The following is a 21,837-nucleotide window of genomic DNA, read 5'->3' as shown; positions in this document are numbered from 1 at the left end:
TTTTGTGGCCCCTTGCATTACCAGTGCCAGGAGAGAGCAGGGATAAGGGATTGTTTAAAGGTCTGCTTTAAGGCAGGGGCAAAATCCTGTTCCCTAGAGCTATGTCTCATCTTGAGAGTCTGTAAATAGAGCCCACTCTGTGTCCCAGGACATGCAGTGTAGTCAGCTAGCATCAGCATTCCTTTTTCCAAGCCTGTGGCAATAGCTCCAATTCTAGCTGCAGGTGTGGAGATAGATCATGCCCAGGCAATGCAAAGGGCAGCCCCCAAACACTGTGCTATAGGTTCTCTTGACTGCTCTTTTCTGCTTTTCTCTGATCCCAGTCCTGTTTCCCTACAACAGCTCAGACAGATAGTTTTAGCTGCTTAAACTTGGTGGGAGAGAGATTGGTGTTTCACCCCCAGTCTTCCTTAACCCCTACTGGCAGTTTCTGAGTCAGTGGTGATCAATGGTGTATGAGTGCTCCAGAGCTAAGGGTTTTCTACCTCTTCATCCCAGAGTACCACTGATATCTCTAAGGGCACAGAACAGAGCTAGAACAAGAATAGGCATGTGGGGTCTACCAAAGAAAGCTAGCTGTCTAGTTGCTGTTGGTGGGGGTAGTGGGATCTTATGGAAAGCTTGTGGAAGCCACACAATAGTGTGTGTGTCTGGATTAGATCAAGTAGACAGACATAAGATTACCCAACTTTTTATGTCATGTTTTATAGTGTTCAAATTTTACTAAAATATACTGTCTTTAGTCTATCCACACTGGACTAGTTTTCATCTTTCTTCCTTCTACACGTAGTTTCTCAAGTTAAAAACTGCTTGTGTGTGTGTGCTTGTGTGATATATGCCCTGATATGCACAGCAGACCAAAGCAGGACATCAGGTGTCCTCCTCCATTACTTCATGCCTTGTTGCTCACAGTTTTGGGTAGGCTGGGTGGCCAGCAAGGTCCTGGATCTGCCTGTCTCTGCTCTGGCAATGGTGGGGTTACAGGCATGCACACCCATTACTGGCTTTTTATATTGGTGGATGGAATCAAACTCATGTCCTTATTTTATAGACCAGGTGCTCTTACCCATTGAGCTATCTTCTCCAAACCTAGGAATTGCTTTTGAGATAAGACTTTGATAGCTTTATGTATAACGAGTGAAAGGAGATTTACAATTCTTGATTATTATGTATACCAGGACTATTAGTATTTAATAGGGTATTTGTACTTTAATAAAGAAATTGACTTAAACTGTGGGTTTTTAGTTATTGTGGCATCCCCCCTTTCTCTCTGTATGTATACATGTGTGCATTGTTGAAAGCACAATATAAAATGTACTTGTGAAATTCAAGTACATAGGTAGCTATGTTCTTAATGCACATAGATGGTCCCTGAAAGAATAATATGATTGACTTATTTTTTAAAACTCATCCATACTAAACACCTGCACTCTAATCCATGTGATGAATTGGAAGACAGAGATGTAAAACAACAACACAATGAAACGTAAGGAATTTGGAACATTCTCTTTACAAGATATTTAGTTTGATAGTACAAGACTTTGTATTGTTTCTTTGTCTAGAATAAGTTTTCCTGTTTTCATAATTTTAGTTCAGTAGCATGGTTAGTGTTGTCTGGAAATGTTAGTCACTTCCTGCCATTTTTCTTGGGGTAAATGTTAACATGGTTAGGAGAGAAAGAGTAAAGGTGTTTGGGAGGAGCTGGCTAATATCCAAGACCAAAAAGGGAGTTTTTGCTTTTGTATTTTTACAGTGGTCCACGTTCATGCAACTGACCATATATAGGACATTCCTTTTCTCCATGCTTTGTGCATTGTTTTAAGAATGAATTTCAAAGGAAACATTTGACCGAAAACAAAGCTCCCTCTCCAAATGGAAATGAGCTTAGTATCTGCAGCTTTCCATTGTGGGGGAGCATTACTCCAGAGTCTGAGGAAGATACATGAGTGACCATTTCTCAAGAGGGTAGAAACTCTTCAGATGATTGAATTTACAATGGTTTCAGGTAATTCAAGGACTTTGAAGAATGGAAGGATGTCCTTATTATGGTGTTATTAGCAACACAAGATTGGGCTCATGGTTCAATGAGGAAGAAACATCTTGATTTTATAGGTTCTGCCATACGTCTATAAAAATATCAGGTTATACTCTCTGGGCTGTCTGCTTCTTCTTTTTTTTTTTTTTAAAGCTAAACGATTTATTTAGTTATTGCTTTTTAGTGACCATTCTTCAATTAGCAACATTTAAAATTACTTTCCATTTCTAACATTCAGAACCTGTGCATTTGTATAATTTGACTTAGATTTTTAGCTAGGGTTTGCTCAGTTGTTCTAATTGTTCTTGTCAGATCCTTATTTATTTTGCCATAAATGATAATCATTTGTGATATTTGAATGATAACAAGGAATTTAAAATTGAAGAACTGTTGGTTTGTAGAAAAAGTGTTAAAGTTACTTTTCATTCAATGTTAAGATAGCTAAAGAGATACAAAGCCATAAAAACTTCATAGAGAATGAAGAATGTAGCTATATAGAAAATAGAAATAGATATGCTAAATTAGAGAAGACTATGAAAAGTTGAGTCATAGATGATGCAAGATAAAATTACATTCTATTTTTAAAGTGTAGAAAATTAAAGAGCCAAAGTTAATAAAACTATAAAAATATAGAGAAAGGAGATATAGCAGAGTAATAAAATGAGAAGGAAATTGTGTTTTCTATTTCCTTGTAAATTAAGGCTACTTGTTAACTTATGAGTAAAGTGTAAGTCACAGGGAGGCACAGGCAAGTAGTTGTCATTGGATTCTGCTGGGAAAAGTCTGCTTCTGATGATCAGGACATTAATTAGCAACCCCAGTTATTCGCTTATGGTATTACTCCCTCATAGAAGACCTATTTCCAGTAACTAAAGGCAGTCAATGCAACATTAAAACAAAGCAAGACAGAGGTTTCACTTTTATCTTTTGAAGTGACTTACTTTGCTCTGATACTAATAATTTGGATCAGCGTTAATAAAAGCTGTCAGTGTGTATTAGTTCATGAGACGGACATAGAAACTGAAAGAACGAACGTTCATTGACACAGACCATCACATGAGTAAACAGCAATGACATGCCTTGTCATTTTTATTACCTGTTAAGGACGGATCCTCAGTCCCATCTCCAGCCATTGGGACACTCGGGGGAGAGTGGCGGGCAGGGCTGCCTAAGCGTTCCTCTTGCTCTTTCAGAGATATGGAGTTTTTGTGGGGAGATTTATGGTTTGCGTTTTCATGAGGACTAACTTCCGATCTCTTTCTAGGAAGTGGGGTTGGTTTGGTTGGCTGGTAAACCTGACTACAGGGAGCTACGGGATGGTAGGATGGCTTCTCAGCTTGTCCTTCATCCTCCTCCCCCTCGTCGTCAATCACCACCAGCTCAGCATGGATGACCCCGTCGTACCCTGTCAAAAGCTTCTTTTCTTCTTCATTATCATCTGCTTGCTGATAGCCCATGAAAATCATCGTTACAGGTTCTGTGCCATCCACATCAGAAGGCAGAGAATGAACGATGTTGTATCTTACATCTTCAGCTTCCTCCTGGCAAGCGGGTGAGGAACACTGGGGTTCTGACTTCCCAGGGCTTGCTGGGCGGGGGCTCAGTCCCGTCCTTGGAGAAGCCTCATGATCGTTTTGCCTGATGTTCGAGTCTTCCCAAGGAGTGACCATCTTTTGCTGGGCGTGGACTATCTCTTCGGCTTGCTGAACCGTTGATCGGAGCTGAGGTGTTGGCCGCGTAGGGATGGTGTGAGATGGACCATTGCTTCTCCCCTCTGAAAGCCCATCGCTCATATTGTGCATGGATTCATTTGCATGGTTGCTCAGTCCGTTAGCTTTCATCATTATCCTTTCTTGAAAGTTTGGTCCAGGGCTTACTCTCTCTCTCTGTGGGGTTGTAGGCCTGCAAAACGGATTGGCATACACGGGCTCATGGTACTCTGTGGGTGACTGAGAGTTCCTCTCTGAGGCTTGTCTTAGGAGATCCTCTACTTCCACAGGTGCGAGGCCATCAGTGCCATTGTAGGTTGTGTTCTGATTGGAGCTGACTGCATAGACTGACTTCCGCCCATCGTCGTACACCTTTACTCCTGTACTTTTAAAGTTATCTGATGGGAGGGGTATTGAAGACAGAACAACACTTTCTCCAGTCTTCAAATCTTTTTCAACTTTAATTTCCATGGCGTACAAAGCTGTTAAAAGACAAATTTAATAAATATTTAATACTCCCTTTCTCTTATTAACTAGCTTGTTTGCTTTTACACCCTTTGATGGTCTATTATGTAACATTTAAAAACTAACCCAGCAGCAGCAGCAGCACACGCTTTTAATCCCAGCACTTGGAAGCAGAAGCAGGGGCATCTCTGTGAGTTAGAGGCCAGCCTGGTCTATAAAGTAAGTTCAAGGACAACCAGGGCTACACAGAGACAAACATTTTCATTCAATGTTAAGATTTTCATTCAAATAAAACAAGGCAAAGCAAAACAACAACAACAAAACCCCAAACCCTTCTGATTTGGGTGCTGGAGAGAGATGTCTTTACAAGAAGGTCAGAGTTACATTACTAGCACCCATTTTAGAAGGCTCACAACCTCCTGTAAGTCCATCTACAGAGGATCTGATGCCCCCTGGCCCCTGAGGGCACCTGCATGAACATGGTGCAGGTACACACATATACTCATAAAAATACATCTGTAAAATTTATCCTGGTTTTACCAATTAGTTCTATAACAACCAGCCATGTAGCAAATGATGTCTTAGGAAGTGTAGAATTTTGGAAAAATAATTTGGAGGCATGAGAAAGAGAAACAGATCCACATAGCTGGTATTTTCACAGAGAACCAAAGGATATCTGTCTTCAGCTAATAGAATTAACCAGTCAGACTTACATACTTTTGTTTACTCTCCCCCAAATGACTGACTTTGATGGTCCCTCTGGAGGGCCTCACTATCCCTGGGGAGGGGGTGGGGGATGGGTTGGGGGGCTTGGTGGGGAATATGGGAAGATGGGAGGGCAAGGAATGGGGGCATGGGTATGTAAATAAGAGTGCTTCTAAAAATTAAAAAAAACATTAAAAAAATCTCTGCTTTATTTTCTTTGGAAGAACAGTCACACTATGTGCTGTAGCAGTGTAATTCTGTTGTTACATCCCTGTTGCAAGCTCAGCTGCCTACTGAAACTGTAAAGTGCTCTGAGGTCTTCACAGTATGGAGAGTGCTTAGATGCATCACTGCACCCAAAGAAGTTGGAAGCCTAGAGTCCCATTTCTATCTCTTTTTCAAAAATGAAAAATGCTTTATTTTATGGGTATGGGTGTTTTGCCTGCATGAACGTCTGTGCACCATGTGTGTGATTGGTGCCAGAGGATACCAGAAAGGGGCACCAGACCACCTGGAACTGGAGTTATAGACATTTGTGAGCTGCCATGTGGCTGCTGGGAATTGAACCTGGGTTATCTGCAAGAGCAGCAGGTGCTCTTAATCACTGAGTTTTCTCTCTAGCCACCTCTCTTTTATCCTCCCGGTTTAACACCACTTTCAAGCAGATGAAGGGCTTAAAATAGAGCAATAGCAACTGTACCAAGACAACTGAACTGGAGGTGAGTGGTGAATGTGAGGGAGCTGAAGTCTGTCTCACAACCCAGGCAAGAGCCCCATGGAGGGAATTTTAACAGGTGAAGGGCAAGCATTCTTCTTAGAATTAGAATGTGTCAGTGTTTGCTTTTGGTATATTTTCCTTCAGCTCATCTTATATTTCTTGTGTCCTCTGTTGACTGATGTGCCGTGGCTTTCCCTGGGTACCCAATTAAACCTGAAAGATCTCTACCCATCTTCTCCCTGTCTCTCACCTCTACTTCTGTCTTCTGCATTGTACTCCCCAAATGCTTAATTTAGTGAATACCTACCATGTGCCTAAGTGAGCTTGGTGTATAGTAGTTATTCATTAAATATCTGTTACCTCAGTAAGTGATTGCTACCTGCAGATGGAGAATAGCTTCTCCTTCAATTCTAAAATTCAAAGTTTTCCTCTTTGGCCATAGCTTCATTTCCCAGAGGCTTTAAAGTAATAAATTTATGAAAATCATTATCCCATGAAGATAAATAATGCCTGACCTTTCGAAGGGGACATTTTCATTTAAAAATATTTTATAACTCAATATCTACTAGATGAAATTTTTGAGCAGAAAAGTTTTAGAGTGTCTCTTGCCTGTTTCAGGCCTTATCTTCCTTGTTACTGCTTGTTTTGGTAGGAAGGAAAATGCACGGAATAAATAGTCACCTTCCTTTTGCCAACTGTGGGAACTGCCTTGGGAACAACCCTGGGAACTGCCCTGTAGTCCTGGGAAATTTGTAAAATGGACCTTTGCCTAAACTAGAAACACAAGCAAGTTGTGAAGACTTAATATAAAATATGAAATTGAGGGGTCACTGGGATATGGCTCAGTGGGCAAAAATTTGCTACCTGGTGACTTTAGTTCAATGCTTGTAACCAACATTGAAAAAAAAGGCAGATGTGAGGCGGGATACAGAGACAGGAGAACTGGCCGGAAACTCATGCAATCAGCTAGCCTGCAGTAGGCTGCACATTGGCAGATACAAGAGAAATCCTGTCTCAGTCAAGGGAGGAAGAGAGAACTGACTCCTGAAAATTGTCCTCTGACCTCTATGTGAATGCCGTTGTACATACACATCTACACACACACACACACACACACACACACACACACACACACACACACACTACATACATGCACTAGTCATAGAAGAAATCTGAAATTGAGAACATGCTATTGAATGTAGGTTCTCAAATACCTTTTCTATTTTGTTCATCATCATCTTGTCCTTCATTTCTTTCCTTTCTTAATCTGGAAGGTATGTAGGAACTTGGAAGGTCAGGGATATTAGCATAGATGTCCTCAATTGATTCTGTAAAGTTGATATTAATTCAAAATACATGTAAGATATTTCTAATAGTGAAACAAGGCCAGTGGTCTTATGAAAATGATCTTGCTTTGACATGGAACAGGTTGCTTCAAAACATACCTTCTGGGATTTCTTCTTTTTCCACCTTCACAGACTGTAAGATAAAAGATTTCCATGATGAACTTAGTTTAAAAAAATAAAAATATAAACATAGCAATGCTTTGAAGAAATAGCATTTGTGGATTCTTTTGAGAGGGATTCATAGTTTAAAACTGAATTCCACTCACTCTTATTATGTCCTCTGTGGTCCTCTCGATCGATTTTAGCTTCTTTAGAATTGCCTCTTCGTTGGCTGAGATTTGCAGTTCAGCCTTTTCAAGATCTTGGATCTCTTTCTCGAGCCTGGCAATAAAAAGAATACATTTCTTAATGCTTAATGTGATATGTATGCAGATTTGGGAGCCAGACATTTTCCAAGCATGCAGCATTCCACAGAGCATCACAGCTTCACACTGAGATCACATCTAATACAACGAAGCTTCCAGATCATTGAACAATTTCAATCCAAGCTTGCTTACTTTTGTTTTATTATTATTTTTAGCATAAGGACTTCTCACATATAAAGGTTAGTTTTGATTGTCAATTTGATTGAAGATTCCCAGGGCATTAATGTAACACATCTTTGGGCATGTCTGTGAAGGTTTTTTCCCAGGGAGATTTAACTGAGAAGAGGAGAACCACCATACCAAAGACTGAGGACCCAGACTGCAGGGCCCACACTGAGAACTGCATACAGACGGAAAAAGGAAAGCTAATGGGACACCAACATTCCCCTCTCTGTGTTTTCAATGTGATCAGCTGCTACATGTTGTTCTTGCTGCCATGCCGTCTCTGCCTTGATGGACTTTATCTCCTCAAACCATTGGCCCCCATAAATCCTCCCTGTTTCAAGTTGCTCCCTTGTCACTGTGATAATAAAACTAATTAGCACATTAGTGAATGTTGCTTCCATATAAACCAGAATAGTTTATTTTGTAAAGAGACCTTTTAAGTGGAATGTGGCAGCCCAGAGGTGACTCTAGCACTTAGGGGCTGAGGCAGGAAAACTGAGGGTTTGAGGCTAGCCTAAGCTACAAACAATGCTGTTGTAAAACGAGGGATGGAGGGTAGGAAGGAGGGAAGGAGGGAGGGATAGAGAGAGATCAACCCAAAGAAATAGCACATTTGTAGTTATATAGTGATTTAAGGTTTTTACTCATCTGCATATATTTAGAAAAATTACTATTATTAAATTTGTCTTAATAATCATAGATATTTAAATAGTAAATTCCTGTTTTTAAAAGACAGGGTCTCACTGTTAGCTGTCACTATGTTACTGTACTGGAACTCACTGTGTAGACCAGGCTGGCCTAGGACTTATAGAGATCGGACTGCCTCAGCCTCTTGAGTGCTAGGATAAAGGGCGTGTGCCACCATATCCAGCCCTAGCATATTCTAACATCAAAATGACACTGTTCTAAGTTCCTTGAGCATTGTGCTATTTTTGGAGTAGGGTGAAGAGATGGAGAAATGGATAAAATCCATTACAGAGACTTCATTTTCTGTGGTGTGATAGTAGATTGGGAGGAGTTGAGGAGGGTGGGTCGGGAATAGATATGTATATCCTGATAATGCATAAGGGAATTAGTCAAAGAGACACATTTGAAAATGGACTGTTACGCATACACTGAATTCATAACCAGCATTCAGATGAACTCCAGGATGTGTCATCATGACCTCTTCCCTGCATGATGCCCTGGGCCCCGGCAGTTGCAGTTACTAAGGCTGGCCCTTAAGCCATGAAACACATGTAGTCTTAGACACTCTGAACACGAAAGTCAGCTGCCTCAGAGGATGGCTGATTTGATGTAGCAGCTGGTCCAAGAGATGACAGCTGTGGACATTCATGCCAGCTGACATAATTGTCAGTTCTCTTGGCTTCCTTCTTAAAGACAGTCATGGGCCTGGCTGCTCTAAAATCTTAGGCTATTGTCACACCAATAAAAATCCCAGGATGTGATTGTCTTGGCCATTCTATTCACTGCTTTAACTCTAGGCTCTGATATTGATGCTGCCTCTGGCCATCTGTAGGCCATTTATAGCTGAGGAGGTTTTCCTGCACACCACAGAACTTCAAGTGAATTATAGTACTCCTGGTTTATTAGGAGTTTCTAGGAGATTCCTGAAATTTAAAAACTTCCTCCAGATCTCTGGTAGCATTTTCCCACTGGCAGAATTATTCAGTGTGCTGAATAATGAAATGTCTGTTGGTCCAGTTTGGTAGAGTGGAAAACCACTAAAAGTGATAGATTTGGATCCTATAGTTTTTGCTGTGTATTATAGTCAACTTCTTAAACCTCCTCAAAACTCAGTTTTTCAGCATGCATAATGAGAGTAGCCTTGCTTGCCTTGTTTTGTTCAAAGGCTAGGTGAAGGTAGAAGAGAGGATGAAAATGAAAGCCAGTTGAACAAGGCAGGTGGCAGGCATAAGCTTATCCATGAGCGAATTCTCAAGGCTTTCCACAACACATTCCACCTTTGTCTCGTTTTACCACCCCCCTAAGAGTTCTCTTCCTAATATATGTGTTAGACATGGTGTATATAGGGGAACCTGGGTAGAAATGAAGGAGGTTCAAATGACTACAGCTCTTGAATTTTAGGACCCAGCTGTAGAATGGAAGAAATTTAGGCTGGAATTTTGCTTCATCTGCCAACTTCCTGTTTGACCCGAGAGTGATCACTGAGACTAATTGTTGTCATCATTCATTTATGCATCTACATAAAAATGTTTATTTAGTGCCTTAATTGTTCCAGGAAGTACTCTATATGGTATTGATATGATAGTGAAAAAAGGAGAAGTTGACATTCTGTCAGGGAACAACACATTAATACACAGGCTGACAAGGTTGTTCCATGAAAGACCTGATGGAAAATGTTTTAGGTTTATAGTCTACATATGGCTTATACATTCATTCATTCACTCATTCATTTCCACTTATTTTTTACTGTATAACCCTTTAATTTTATAAATGTGTGTGTGTGTGTGTGTGTGTGTGTGTGTGTGTGTGTGTGTGTGTGTGTGTGTATGCCATTCCTATTTTGTTTCCATGAAAATACAGGCCAGGGTTAGATTGGATCTAGGCTATAGTTTGCCAGGCCCTGCCTTAACAAGTGTATGTATGCATGCATACATGTGTGTATGTGGATACACACACCTACTTTCTTCATAGATAAATATAGCAAGGCATGTGTAATAAGCCCATTTGTTTATAAAGAAAAATATTCCATGAAAAAGCAAGATAATTGATTACCAGGACTAAAGGCACACAGATCATCCGAGAAAGTCACTTTAAAGAAATGTTATTTGTGACAATGTATGATGGTAGGGCATAAAGAATGCTCCCCAGAGAGCAGACTACCTAAAAATCTTGACGTAAGCGTAGAAAGAGTAAGGAGGAAAGAGTTGATAAATGAGAAGGAAATTACAGGACCTTGGACATAGATAGGTTGGTGAACCAGAAGGTTAATTGCCATATCAGTCTCAGAAGCTAAACAGGGTCAGGTCTGGTTAGTACTTGGATGGGAGACCGCACTGGAGAGGCAAGCATGGATATCTGTTGCTAATAATGTGGATGGAGATGGCCTAACCTAAGGTGGTTGCTGCTAGAAGGGTGAGAAATGGTGGGGTTCTGGAAATATTTAAAAGAGAGAGGTTCCAGAATTTGTTGATGGATTATAGATTACAGGTGTGTGTTGGGGGGAGTGAGCAGAGATGAGAAGAACGATGGCATCCGTTGTTAGGACCCAAGTTGCTGGAAACCTGTAAATGTAACTGTTTGGAAGATGAAGCCGGAGGCTGGTGGGCTCAGTTAATTCTCAGACAGTCAAGTGTGCTATGGAGGTGATAGGGTCTGTGTTTGAAGACATGAATTTGGAAGGAGTAAGTCTGTATAGCCACACACATGGGTAAGATTTCCTGGAAAGTAAAAGTGATAGATAAAAATTCCAAGCTTGAGACCTGCAGGAATGGCATGGAGCACAAGGTGCTTGCTGCCCAGCCTGGTCGACTGAGTTCTATCCTTAGGGTCCACATGGTGGGAGTCGAGAACTGACCTCTGCAATCACACTGTGGCACATGTAGATCCCCTGCTACTCCCTAACAAGTAAATAAATATTTATTTTTTAAAACATATCAAGATTGCTAGCGGTCAGGTCAATGTTAAGTATCCATCAGGGCTTATGTAAGAAACAGAAGAAGTAGACTGTACAGCAGCTTCTGCTTTCTTCCTGTCTCTGCCTTTTCCTGATCCATTTTGTAGTCTGCCTGGCCAGTGTCATCGTGGCGAATTATGATGTGCACTGGTATCAGCTATTGTTTCCCTCTGACAAAAAGGTACTGGAAAAGGTAATGCTGTGTGAGTCACATGGATGGTTTTAGAATAATATTATAAGAATAGGAGGCCTGAGGCTTGCTAACCTCATCAAAGTCTTTGCTAATAAATGTTTGTGAAGCTTTTCAAATCTCAGGTGAAAGTCGCATTACTAGGAGACATAGGTTGAATGACACATCACGATGTTTGTGAAAACCAAAGAAAACAAATGCTCCCCTCCCAATTCTCTTTCTTTGGTTCCAACCAGCACAGTAAAGAAATGTCTTGATGGTAAATTACTTAGCAACCTCTGGCAGGAGGAGCTTATTGATGGAGAATTTCTTTATTCTATCAACTTTTTATTATTCTATCTTCTCACTTACGTCTTTTATGTATGGATGAAGAGTTAAATGGCAGAGATATTTTTTCTCTCTGAAAGTTTCCTAAATGATTGGGACGTCTGCTTAGTGGTGGGAATCTAAAGAACAGTGACTGAGAATAAAGAACTAGAAATTCTCAGAGTCCCTCCACTTGCTTACGATTCAGCAGCATCCACGAACTCAGATCTCCGATGCAGCAGGGATGGTTGCAAGCAGTGTGGAACACACTCAGTCCCTGCTCTATCCCTTGCCACCTGAGGTCAAAGACAGCTTGACTGCTGTCACATTGCCTGTGCCACACACTGACATAAGCCCCATTCTTACGTACAACAAAGAATGTCCCTTGTTATGCAGTCTAAGACTTATATGACCAACTTGCTTTGTCTGGTGGGACTGAAACCTCTTACTTTCGACATCTGTCAAATTGTTTCTTTTGTTGTTAATGTATCCTCTACCCGAAAGACAACTTGACTCAGCATCTCCTTCTCTTGACCCCTATTCTCTCTAAAAGCCTAACAAGAGAAGGCCAGCAATAGAAAGGGAGGTCGTCACAAGGAAGCCCACAGAGACAACTAACCTGGGTTCAAGGAAACCACATGGGATTGACCTAGGTCCTCTACATACATGAGACAGTTGTATAGCTTGGTCTGCTTGTGGGACTCCTAGCAGTGGAAGCAGGGCCTAACACTGATGCTTTGGTAGGCTTTTGGGAAATTACTTACTCCTTTTACTAGGTTGCCTTACCAAGCCTTAACATGAGGGGAGGAGCTTAGTCCTATCTCCATATGCTTTGCTGACACCCATGGGAAGCCTGCCCCTTTCTGAACAGAAAGAGTGGATTCAGGGTAGGGGACAGAGAGGAGGTGGGGGAGGGGAAGGGAAGAGAGGAGGGAAGAGAAACCTGAGTAGGGTTGTAAAAATAAGTAAATTTAATTAATTAAAAAAGAAAGGGAGGTAGTCTGCCAATGGTTATACCTGACGACACCATTGAGGTGTATAACAGCATTGTAACCAGAAGGCAAGAACTTTTTTTGAATATTCCTGGTAGAATGGTTCTCAGGTCTGCCTGGGATGTTTGCAAAATCTGAAGATGCTTTTGGTTGTCATGGTTGGATACTGGAGTGCTGCTGGAATCTAAAGTGGAGACTGGGGATGTTGCTAAATATTCCACAGTGTACAGAAGTTCTCTCATAAGACCATGCCTGGAGGAGTGTAGTCTTCCCGCTACACGTCTTATGAAAGTTTTGTCCATCATTTTTCTTGGTGTTTTATAATTTTCATCGCCGCCTCTTCCTTCTCTTTTTTTTTTCCTCTTTCCAAAATACATATGTGTGGATCTGTCTGCTCAGTCCCCCAGTCAATGACCGTATTTTTTTCCCCCTTTCCGGTATCCATATGATACCGGAATGCATCTGTCTGCCCCCCACTCCAATTCAATGGCCATATAAGAACATATTTATTTCTGCTTTAAATGTTAAATAATGTAGTTCTTGCCTTAGGCCTGAGAACTCAGACAATCCCCTTCCAAATACATATTTTGGAAAGAGAAAGAAATGAGCTCTTATAAATGAGATACTGAGAGACTAGAGTGATGGCTCTGTGATTGAGAGCAGCACTTCTTGCTCTTGCAGAGGACCTGGGTCAGCTTCCCTAACCCACGTGATGGTTCATAATCATCTGCAACTCTAGTTCCAGAGAATCCGATAACCTTCCTGACCTTTGTGAGTAGTAGACATTCCCTTGGCACACATCTATACACGCAAGATAAATACAAATACACATAAAATAATGTAAGTATATCTAAAACAATAACTGAGATACATAGGAGCTATATACATGAGCATATACATACATTTACAAGCACACACATGTATATATAGCTGTATATTCCTATATCTGTACGTGAGTGATAGACATTGGTATATATGCATAATACACTGAAGAGTTTTTTTTTTATAAAAAATCATATAGGGATGCTTCTAAGGCTGAGTTTAACTTCTCCCTGACTACGGTTCAGTGCATGGCTTAGAATTTCCTTAAGTGCTGTCCTCTGATCTCTCTGATCTTTAGAAAGTATAACCTTTCAGAATGGGAACTGAGCTCTTTGAATTGCTGATTCGGTTTAGTGAGAGGCAGGCGGCACAGGAAAAATCCTCTCCTTTCTGGTACCTCTGGACTGTGAGGTGGGGCCTGATGGATGAGTCAGCATCTCTCTTAACTTCTGAGAGATGGTGGGCAGGCATCATTTGCCAATTTAGATAAATGGAGCACAGGAGAAAGCATTCTCAATGCTATCCATTATTGGAATCCTTCTTCTCCTTGCCCATTTGCCCAGGGGGAAAAGAGGGCTATTTCAAAGAGCTCCCTATCTGAAAACAGGTGGCTTTCATTTTGTGCTCTGTGGTGGTAATAACCTCCCTTAATGATTGGGAGATAATGTCCTCAACCCAATTCCAACAAGAAAACTTTTTCTTTTTGTCTTAGAGAAAAAGACTGCTGCACCTAAATACTGGATATGTCGAGAAGAGGTAATCTCAGAAGGCATTTTTTCTGCAACTAAGAGTCCATTTATCTCTTTTAGTTTTTGGTAGCATTAACAAGGACTAACAGTCTGATGAAGTTCACCATTAGGGGCCAAACAGACTGTATATCTCATGGGGTAAAAATAATCACCAACACAATTCAAAAGTTTACAGCTAAAGCCATTCAGTATGGACATGTTAGTGATTAGAAAAATGTTCAATAGTGGTCCATATTGACAGAGTACTAACTGTGGCATAATTAGTTCTCACAGCCACCCATGAATAGCTTCCTAGTTCCACTGGACATATGAGCAAACAGGTCACCTAAAAAAGGCAACTGATCCTGAGGTTCATAGGTAGTCTGAGATTGGATGGTATTTAAAAGCAGAATTTCACTTAGTCTTCCTCAGTTAGCCACCATGGGAATAAATCTTAAAACTGAAAATTTATTTCTGTGAACTTAGATATAACATTCATTTGACTGGTAGTATAAAAGGGATGTGAGGGAGACTCTCGAAGCCTAGACACACAGGGGAGGGCCTAGGCCATGCTCCAAATGATAAGACAGACTTTTAAGATCCCCCATGGAAGACCTCACCCTCCCTGGGAAGCAGAAACCGGATAGGGGGTTAGTGGGGAGCAGGGGAGGAGGGGAGGAGGGAACTGGGATTGACATGTAAAACAAGTTTTTTCTAATTTAAATAAAAAAATAGGAAAAAAAGGGATGTGTTATTGCTCATGGTAACAAAGTAAAGTTAGCCCCAGCTACCATCACTATTTTATTCACTGGGATTGTCATAGATGGCCCACCCTGCCTCAGCCAACAGAGGAAGAGAAAAGGGTAACCTTGAGCTTTGTCCTTAAAAAAATACTGTTGTAGACAGAAAACTGTAACACTTCTCCAGCATCAGCTTTGCTGTAATTTTTATAATGGAGTCTTCTAATGGGTTTTGGCAGAAAGAACATCCTTGCTCTAAGTTTTTTTCTTTTCTTTTCTTTTTTTGTGACAAGGTCTTACTATAAATCCCTGCCTGGCCTGAACTTGCACATAGACCAGGTTGGCCTTGAACTTTCTACAACCCTCCTGCTTCTAAGTTCCAGTACTGGGATTACAGATGAATACCACCATCCCTGGTTTGACTCTATTTTGAGAACCTTATTCCCGCTGCTCCCAAATCCATTCCTCTTTTCTTTTTCTAGTAGCATATTTCACTGAGCTTCATCTACCTCGATGGATATCTGGAGGTAGATTAGATGTCCCATTGTCTTGTGTATTTAAGTTGTGTGGTAGATAGATATCCCATTCTCTTGTGTGTTCAGATGGTGCAGGATACTAGCAAATGTCTATAGCTTTCAGACCCTATCTTTAAAATAGAGCTGCTTGCCCTCCCTTATCTCTCTTTTCTAATTTGGAATGCCATCGTGAGCTATTTTTTGTTTGTTTGTTTTTGTTTTTGTTTGCATACTGCCAAGCATATGCAAAGGAACAAATGAAAAGGAGCAGGCTTTCTCCAACCTCTCAAAACACTGGTATCCTCTCCTCTTGAAGGCTTACCAGTTAAGATTTTTCTGTGTGAGGTAAATGAGACTTTTAATCTGATACTAAAAAAACATTTATGTAAACTCCTTTAAATCAACGGAATTAGTGTACTAACCATTGTGTAACTTCATGGAGGAGAAGTCAAGATTTTGAGTCTTTCATTGAGCCAAAGAATCCTTCAGTAGTATTTTGCATTTTGGGTAATGAACTACCAGCAGAAGAAAAACAAGTCTTTTCTCCTCCTAGTGATGATGAGACTTACCAGGCTTCCTAACGATACATGAAATCTGACATGCTTTATATTGACAGCTCATAGATTTTTGCCTAGCTATTTTTTTAGTTAAAAAATTAATGACAATTCAATATTAAGTGGCTAAAACTTCTGATGAAAAAGGAAAATCTTATAATTTATTTTTAAAATCATAGCTTTTGAGTGAATCCCTCTGGAAACTCAGTGGATGTTATTAGTTATACACAATTGATAGCCTTAGTCAGATGATCTTCATTGGGAACATTAGTTACTACTCGTGAGACACTGGTTAAAGATATTGTGATGCCACCCAAACTAGATTTTCCCAATAAAATTGAGAGTATGATCTGGTACACTGGCTCATACTGGTAATCCTAGCACCCAGGAGGAGAGGTACGAATATTATTATGAATTTAAGGCCAGGCTGGGCTATAATGTGAGGCCCCATCCTCCAAAGAAGCAAACAAAAATAAAATTAAGTGTATATAATTAACTGAGGTAGAGATTTAGAGAAATTATTTTATTTTAAAAATTTAAGCACTAGTAACATCTTGACTAAGAATGTGATTACGTGTCAACTCTGTTTGGCTGACCTGACAAAGTAGATCAAAAAGATGACGAACATTGCATAGACATGTAGTTAAAGCCAATGAATTTACAATGAATTGCTGTTCATTGGGAAAAGGCATATATATAATAAAGACCCACCTTCCAGGGTGACAATCACATGCTCTGGGTAACTAAGTCAGAAAGAAAGGGTACTCATAATAACAAACATGCAGTTTGCCCTGAGCTAGATCTATTGACTCTAACCCTGAGCATTTAAGAATAGGGCAGGAGACACAATGCAGCTCTCAGATGATTACAAGTTGAGAGGCAACACAATGATGTGGAAACAAATGTCAGCCTGTGCTGAGGACTGGGAACAGCAGATGGTTAAGAGAGCTAAATAATTTATAATCATATGCAGATAGCTTATGTAAGGATGAGTTTGGCCTCCTAATAAAACTCTGTAAATAGTCGTAACTATTGGACAGACTGATGGGACCATCATGGTTTGCCACTGCTGTACAGACAAGAGACAGTAGAATAGTGTGAGTTCACAGAGAAGCCTATTTGCGCAATCAGAATAAAGTTTTGTATATTAAGAGTGTCAATTATCATAGAATATAAGAAACAAAACTGGTTTTTAGAGAACCATCCACACTGCAAATTATTAGAAAAGTCATTGTTTAGGTTGGGGCTTCTCAAATGATCTGGCAGGACAGCAGTGGACTGTGTAGATTTTAATTAGGGCATGTGGAGAATCCAGTAGTACTTGCCAAACACTTAACAAAAGCAAAATAATTGTAATAATAACTAGATTTGATCTCTGTCTAGGTGTCTTGAGTTTCTCCAGTGACTTTCAAGTACTGTTGCAGCCAGTATACTGTAAGTTAACTCAAGATTGCCCAGTCATGATTCAGCTATGCCCCCCCCCCCATTGTTATAAATTTAGGGAAGAGTGAACTTTAGGCATGGTAAACTTTAATCTCAGCACCAGGGAAAGAGAGGTGCGGTGGTGGGGAAGGGGGTGTCTGTGAGATTTCAAGGCTACCATGGTTCCAAGTTCCAGCAATACCTACTTAGTAAGATCATGTCTCAAGATCTTTTCTGAGGAGAGTTGGAGGGAGAATGAATATAGGGGAGAGGAGAGATGGGGCGTGAGAGACTGGGGGAGGGGAAACTTCATAATAAATGAGAGAATAATAATAACAAAAATCTGAGGAGAAAAGATCCTGACAATAGTCTCAGGACACATCATCTGCTGCTTTGAAAGTTGCACTCCCCCCACTTTATCTGTTTTTCTCCTCTTTTTCCTTTCTTCTACAAGTTAAATTTAGGTAATATTTGTGCTACTGAGGGAGGACCTTAGCACTCTGTTAAAGTTCTCTCAAAGGCATTTATTTCTTTTTAATCATTCATTTCTGAGTCTTATGTAGCACTGGCTGGCTTTGAACTCCTTAGGGTAGATCATGCTACCCTTGAGAATCTGATCCTCTGCCTCCATTAGCATTGCAGAAGGATATTATCCTGCTCAGAACTTTGCTCAAATTCTAAGGGCAGTGCTTTATTCTGTAAACCCTAAAAACATTTTTATTGGCAATGTAAGCAGGCATTTTCATATTAGATGTTAAAATTACATGTTTTGTGTACGTAATGACCATTTACGTAATTGATTTATACTCTCAAATCAATTTTAGATATTTAAATAAAAAAGGGTGGAGTGGGGTGGGGGAGAAAAGTCTTTCTAGTACAGAAGCCATCTGAAGCTATTCAATGATGTGGAAAAGGATAGTCATTGACTTCATTCGGAAATGGTCACTGGCTTTGAGCTATGTAACCCTTAACATTTGTCTCTAATGGGTCATAGAGTAGCTTCTGTATTTTCTATGCACTTCTGTTTTACTTTGTTTCTTAGTGTTATTGTTCTTGATTGATTTAAAGAAGAGGTTTTTTTTTTTAATTTGAAGGCCAACAAGAATAAATTCCAATCCTAATATAACATCTGACAACCAACTGGTGTGTGTGGGGAGTCCACCATGGGTGGTCCAAACCAACTCAGCAATACTTGTCTGATGGCAGACAAAGGGTGCTATTGCAAGGGGTGGGTGTGGTTCATCCTCAAGTTGGTAAACACTTCCTGGAAATAAATAGCCTGGTCCCCATGCAGCACAGACCCTTCCTCTGATGCAATGTCTCTGCTTTTGAAGATTTTCTTTTTTCTGTAACTGAGACTTAGAGGATGGATCCTTGAAATCAATTCACTTCCTGCTTTTTCCCATGTTTTCTTACATCATCAGAGCCAAGGATCTCCATTTTCTTTCAAAGGCTCGTAAATCTGTGTTTTAAGATGTGGGATGCCATTTGGAATGAGAAAATGAATGTAAAAATACTTTGAAAAATTAAGAGATCTTAAGAGAGGTGAATACAGATGTATGTGTTTTCTGGGGGAGTATATGGCTCTGGAATCACCTTCGAAAGAGTGGAAGGGCAAATCCAATGAAATATCTCAAGAACACGTTGAGTCCCAAATCAGCCTTCTCAGGCCTGGCTGTTACTACCTTTATAATGTTCTGTTCTTTCTTGCTTTATGTGTAGAACTAGGTTGGGACTGCTTTTGGAGGATGGCTTAGGTTAGTACTTGGGATGCTGGCATCAGTGGGCTGAAGTGGTGTCATGGAAGGACCTCAAAGGTTGTTCTGTCTATCTACCTCTCAACCTACCATAGTGGTGGGTATTTATTCTGGGTCATTTATCTTTCAAACTCTGTGTCTGATGACATAAAATGAAATTGTTAGGTATGAGCAAGAGAGAAGGCATGGGGAGGGGCTGAGAAAATAAAAGAGCATGAGGAGAGGGAAAGAATGCAAAGTGATGGTGAAATGTTAAAAACATGTCATCAACAGCTCAAAATACTGGGCACTGCTATCATTTATCTTTCTTTTGGCCCCACAATAATTGTGTGCTTATTATTTTTGTTTTTGAAAGAAGCTTGAGGTGGTTTTTTTTGTTTTGTTTTTTGTTTTTTCGAGACAGGGTTTCTCTGTGTCTTTGGAAGCTGTCCTGGAACTCGCTCTGTAGACCATGCTTGCCTCTGCCTCCCGAGTGCTGGGATTAAAGGCGTGTGCCACCACCGCCCGGCCTGAGAATGTTTTTATTTAGGTTTGAGTTATTTACTATTCTATTTTAAAGTCTACACATTCACTGATTTATCGACCTATCAACTACTTCTCTTATTATAACATATATTCAGAGTTATTATTAGTACACAGAGGAGTGGTGTGTGTGTGTGTGTGTGTGTGTGTGTGTGTGTGTGTGTGTGTGTGTGTGTTTGTGTGTGTGTTTGGTGATAGGAAGCCTTTGTTTCCTTTTTTTTGTTGGAAGTTTGGTTTTCACTTAGTTTATTTGGTTAAGTTAAAACCGAGGTTCCTGAATTAAAAATAACCGGTCTATCTGAGAAATTAAAAACAACAGCAGATGAACTCTCACAAATCTGGTAAACCAATTAGTCAAAGATGGAGAGTGAAAAACATGCTCGGAATGATCTTGACTCATGTAATTGCCTCAGAATAACTTCTTAAGTGTTTCTAGGCAACAGAACTTTAATAAGAGACAAGTGGTGGGTTTCTCACCCTCCTCTTTTTCTTTCTCTTCTCTCCCATGTTGTCGCAGAGAACAGCTTGACTGTGTCCCTGGTACAGTGTGTTAGATATACTTAGTTGGGTCAAAATAGGAAGGCAGAAATATTTAGAATGTGTTATTTTCATCTAAATCTCTCACTTATTTTATGAGGCACTAGTTTCATGAAGATGCAGACACCCTGCGGTAGGTAAATAAGATTAATAAGCAACCAAGAAGGACTGAACTTTATATTTTGGGTTTCCCTTTGTGAACTGTCTTCTGATCTAATCAAGTGGATTCCTGTTATATGATATTGAGCATAAATGTATTGTCTCATATTCTATTACCCTTCGTGGAGGTTTTTTTTTTTCTTTTTTTTTTTGTTCTGTGGGACACAGCTTCAGCTGTTGTCTCAGCCCACTTCTTGGCTTTTCGTAGGATGTACAGTACACAGAAATCTAAGACTTCACACGTACTTTTTCCCAAGACACTATATGGAAAAAGTAGCTTCTAACTATTTGGGCACCAATGGAAGCTTTATTAACAGAAGCCGAAAGGTCAGAAGGGTCCTAGGGAATGTGAAAAAAAAAAAAAGCTTAGTGAACATTTAATCATAAGTAGCTTAGCTTATCCTTCTCGAAGGGAATGTGGTGTGTTTGCACCATTCTCTTTGGCAGTTAACCTTTTATATTTTATGCTTATGACATTTCTGTCAGGCACTCTGCATGAGCCAATTAAAGTCAGAGGTCTTTGGACGAAATTCAAGAAGTATAAAAAGTGTCTGGAGAGGAGCTTGACTGAAGGCAATTTCAGTCACGAAGAGCTATAGGACAGGTGCAGGAAAGGACACAGGACGGTAATGACAGTTTGCTAGGAACACAGATCCTTTGCAGACTTCTTGAGTGTGTGTGGGAAATCATGGGCGTCCTAGGCAGTGTGGGGTGCGGGACAGCAGAGAAGTGTCACAGGATGGCGTCTATACCAGCCCAGGTTTGTGTGCATGGCGATCTGAACCGAGAGGTCAGAGTAGCTGTGCTAGCAATCATGGAGTAAACGGTTTAGAGGTCAAAAGTCGAGCAGCGATCCCTTGAGATGCAAATTGAAGGTCTGAGTAAAGTATTTTAGAAGATGTCTAACGTGGCTTTCTCCTGGGAATGTTGCCTCCTCAGGTATTAATCAGGGAACCAGGCAAAACACTTAGTAATATGTTCCTGGGCTACAGTTGTGATTCAGGGACAGAAACCATGGAAACCCACTTAGTTTGTGCAATGTTGTTTTCCTTTGGAAGAAAAAACCCAAGGATGAGTAAAAGACATGGCTGTACTTAAAGGTTATATGTGAGTTTGGAAATCCTTGAGCCATTTCCTCCGTGTTAAATGCTCAGGTAAACATCCAAATAATGAGACACCTTTAAGGGTGAAACCACTTCTTGTACTGGAAATAAAAACAAAACAAAGCAAAACAAACAAACAAACAAACCCACTGTCAGAGTGCTCAGAACTTAACTTTGCTAGAATATTTCCAAAGGATTGGAGGCACAGTTCTGTTTCATGATTAGGAATTGGAATTCAGATTAAATCCCGAGCTATTAGCTTTTTAGCAGTGCAATGGAGGT

At 40.3% G+C, this 21,837-nt stretch overlaps 1 protein-coding gene across 1 annotated transcript in view; it reads right to left on the bottom strand.

Annotated features, from left to right (window-relative positions):
* The window catches only part of Palmd (palmdelphin), a 49,319-nt gene that overhangs the window by 1,359 nt on the left and 26,123 nt on the right, over positions 1-21,837 (bottom strand). The window contains exons 4-7 of the mRNA XM_027395597.2: positions 7,245-7,359; positions 7,078-7,111; positions 6,847-6,960; positions 3,132-4,226 (exon numbers count right to left, since the gene is read on the bottom strand). Of these exons, the coding sequence (XP_027251398.1) occupies positions 3,132-4,226; positions 6,847-6,960; positions 7,078-7,111; positions 7,245-7,359 (1,358 nt within the window). The remainder of the gene's footprint in view (positions 1-3,131; positions 4,227-6,846; positions 6,961-7,077; positions 7,112-7,244; positions 7,360-21,837) is intronic.

Source organism: Cricetulus griseus, assembly GCF_003668045.3.
Source record: "Cricetulus griseus strain 17A/GY chromosome 1 unlocalized genomic scaffold, alternate assembly CriGri-PICRH-1.0 chr1_0, whole genome shotgun sequence".
Lineage (NCBI taxonomy): Eukaryota > Metazoa > Chordata > Mammalia > Rodentia > Cricetidae > Cricetulus > Cricetulus griseus.
Note: the sequence above shows the minus strand (reverse complement) of the source record. Positions and strands in the feature narration are given on the sequence as shown.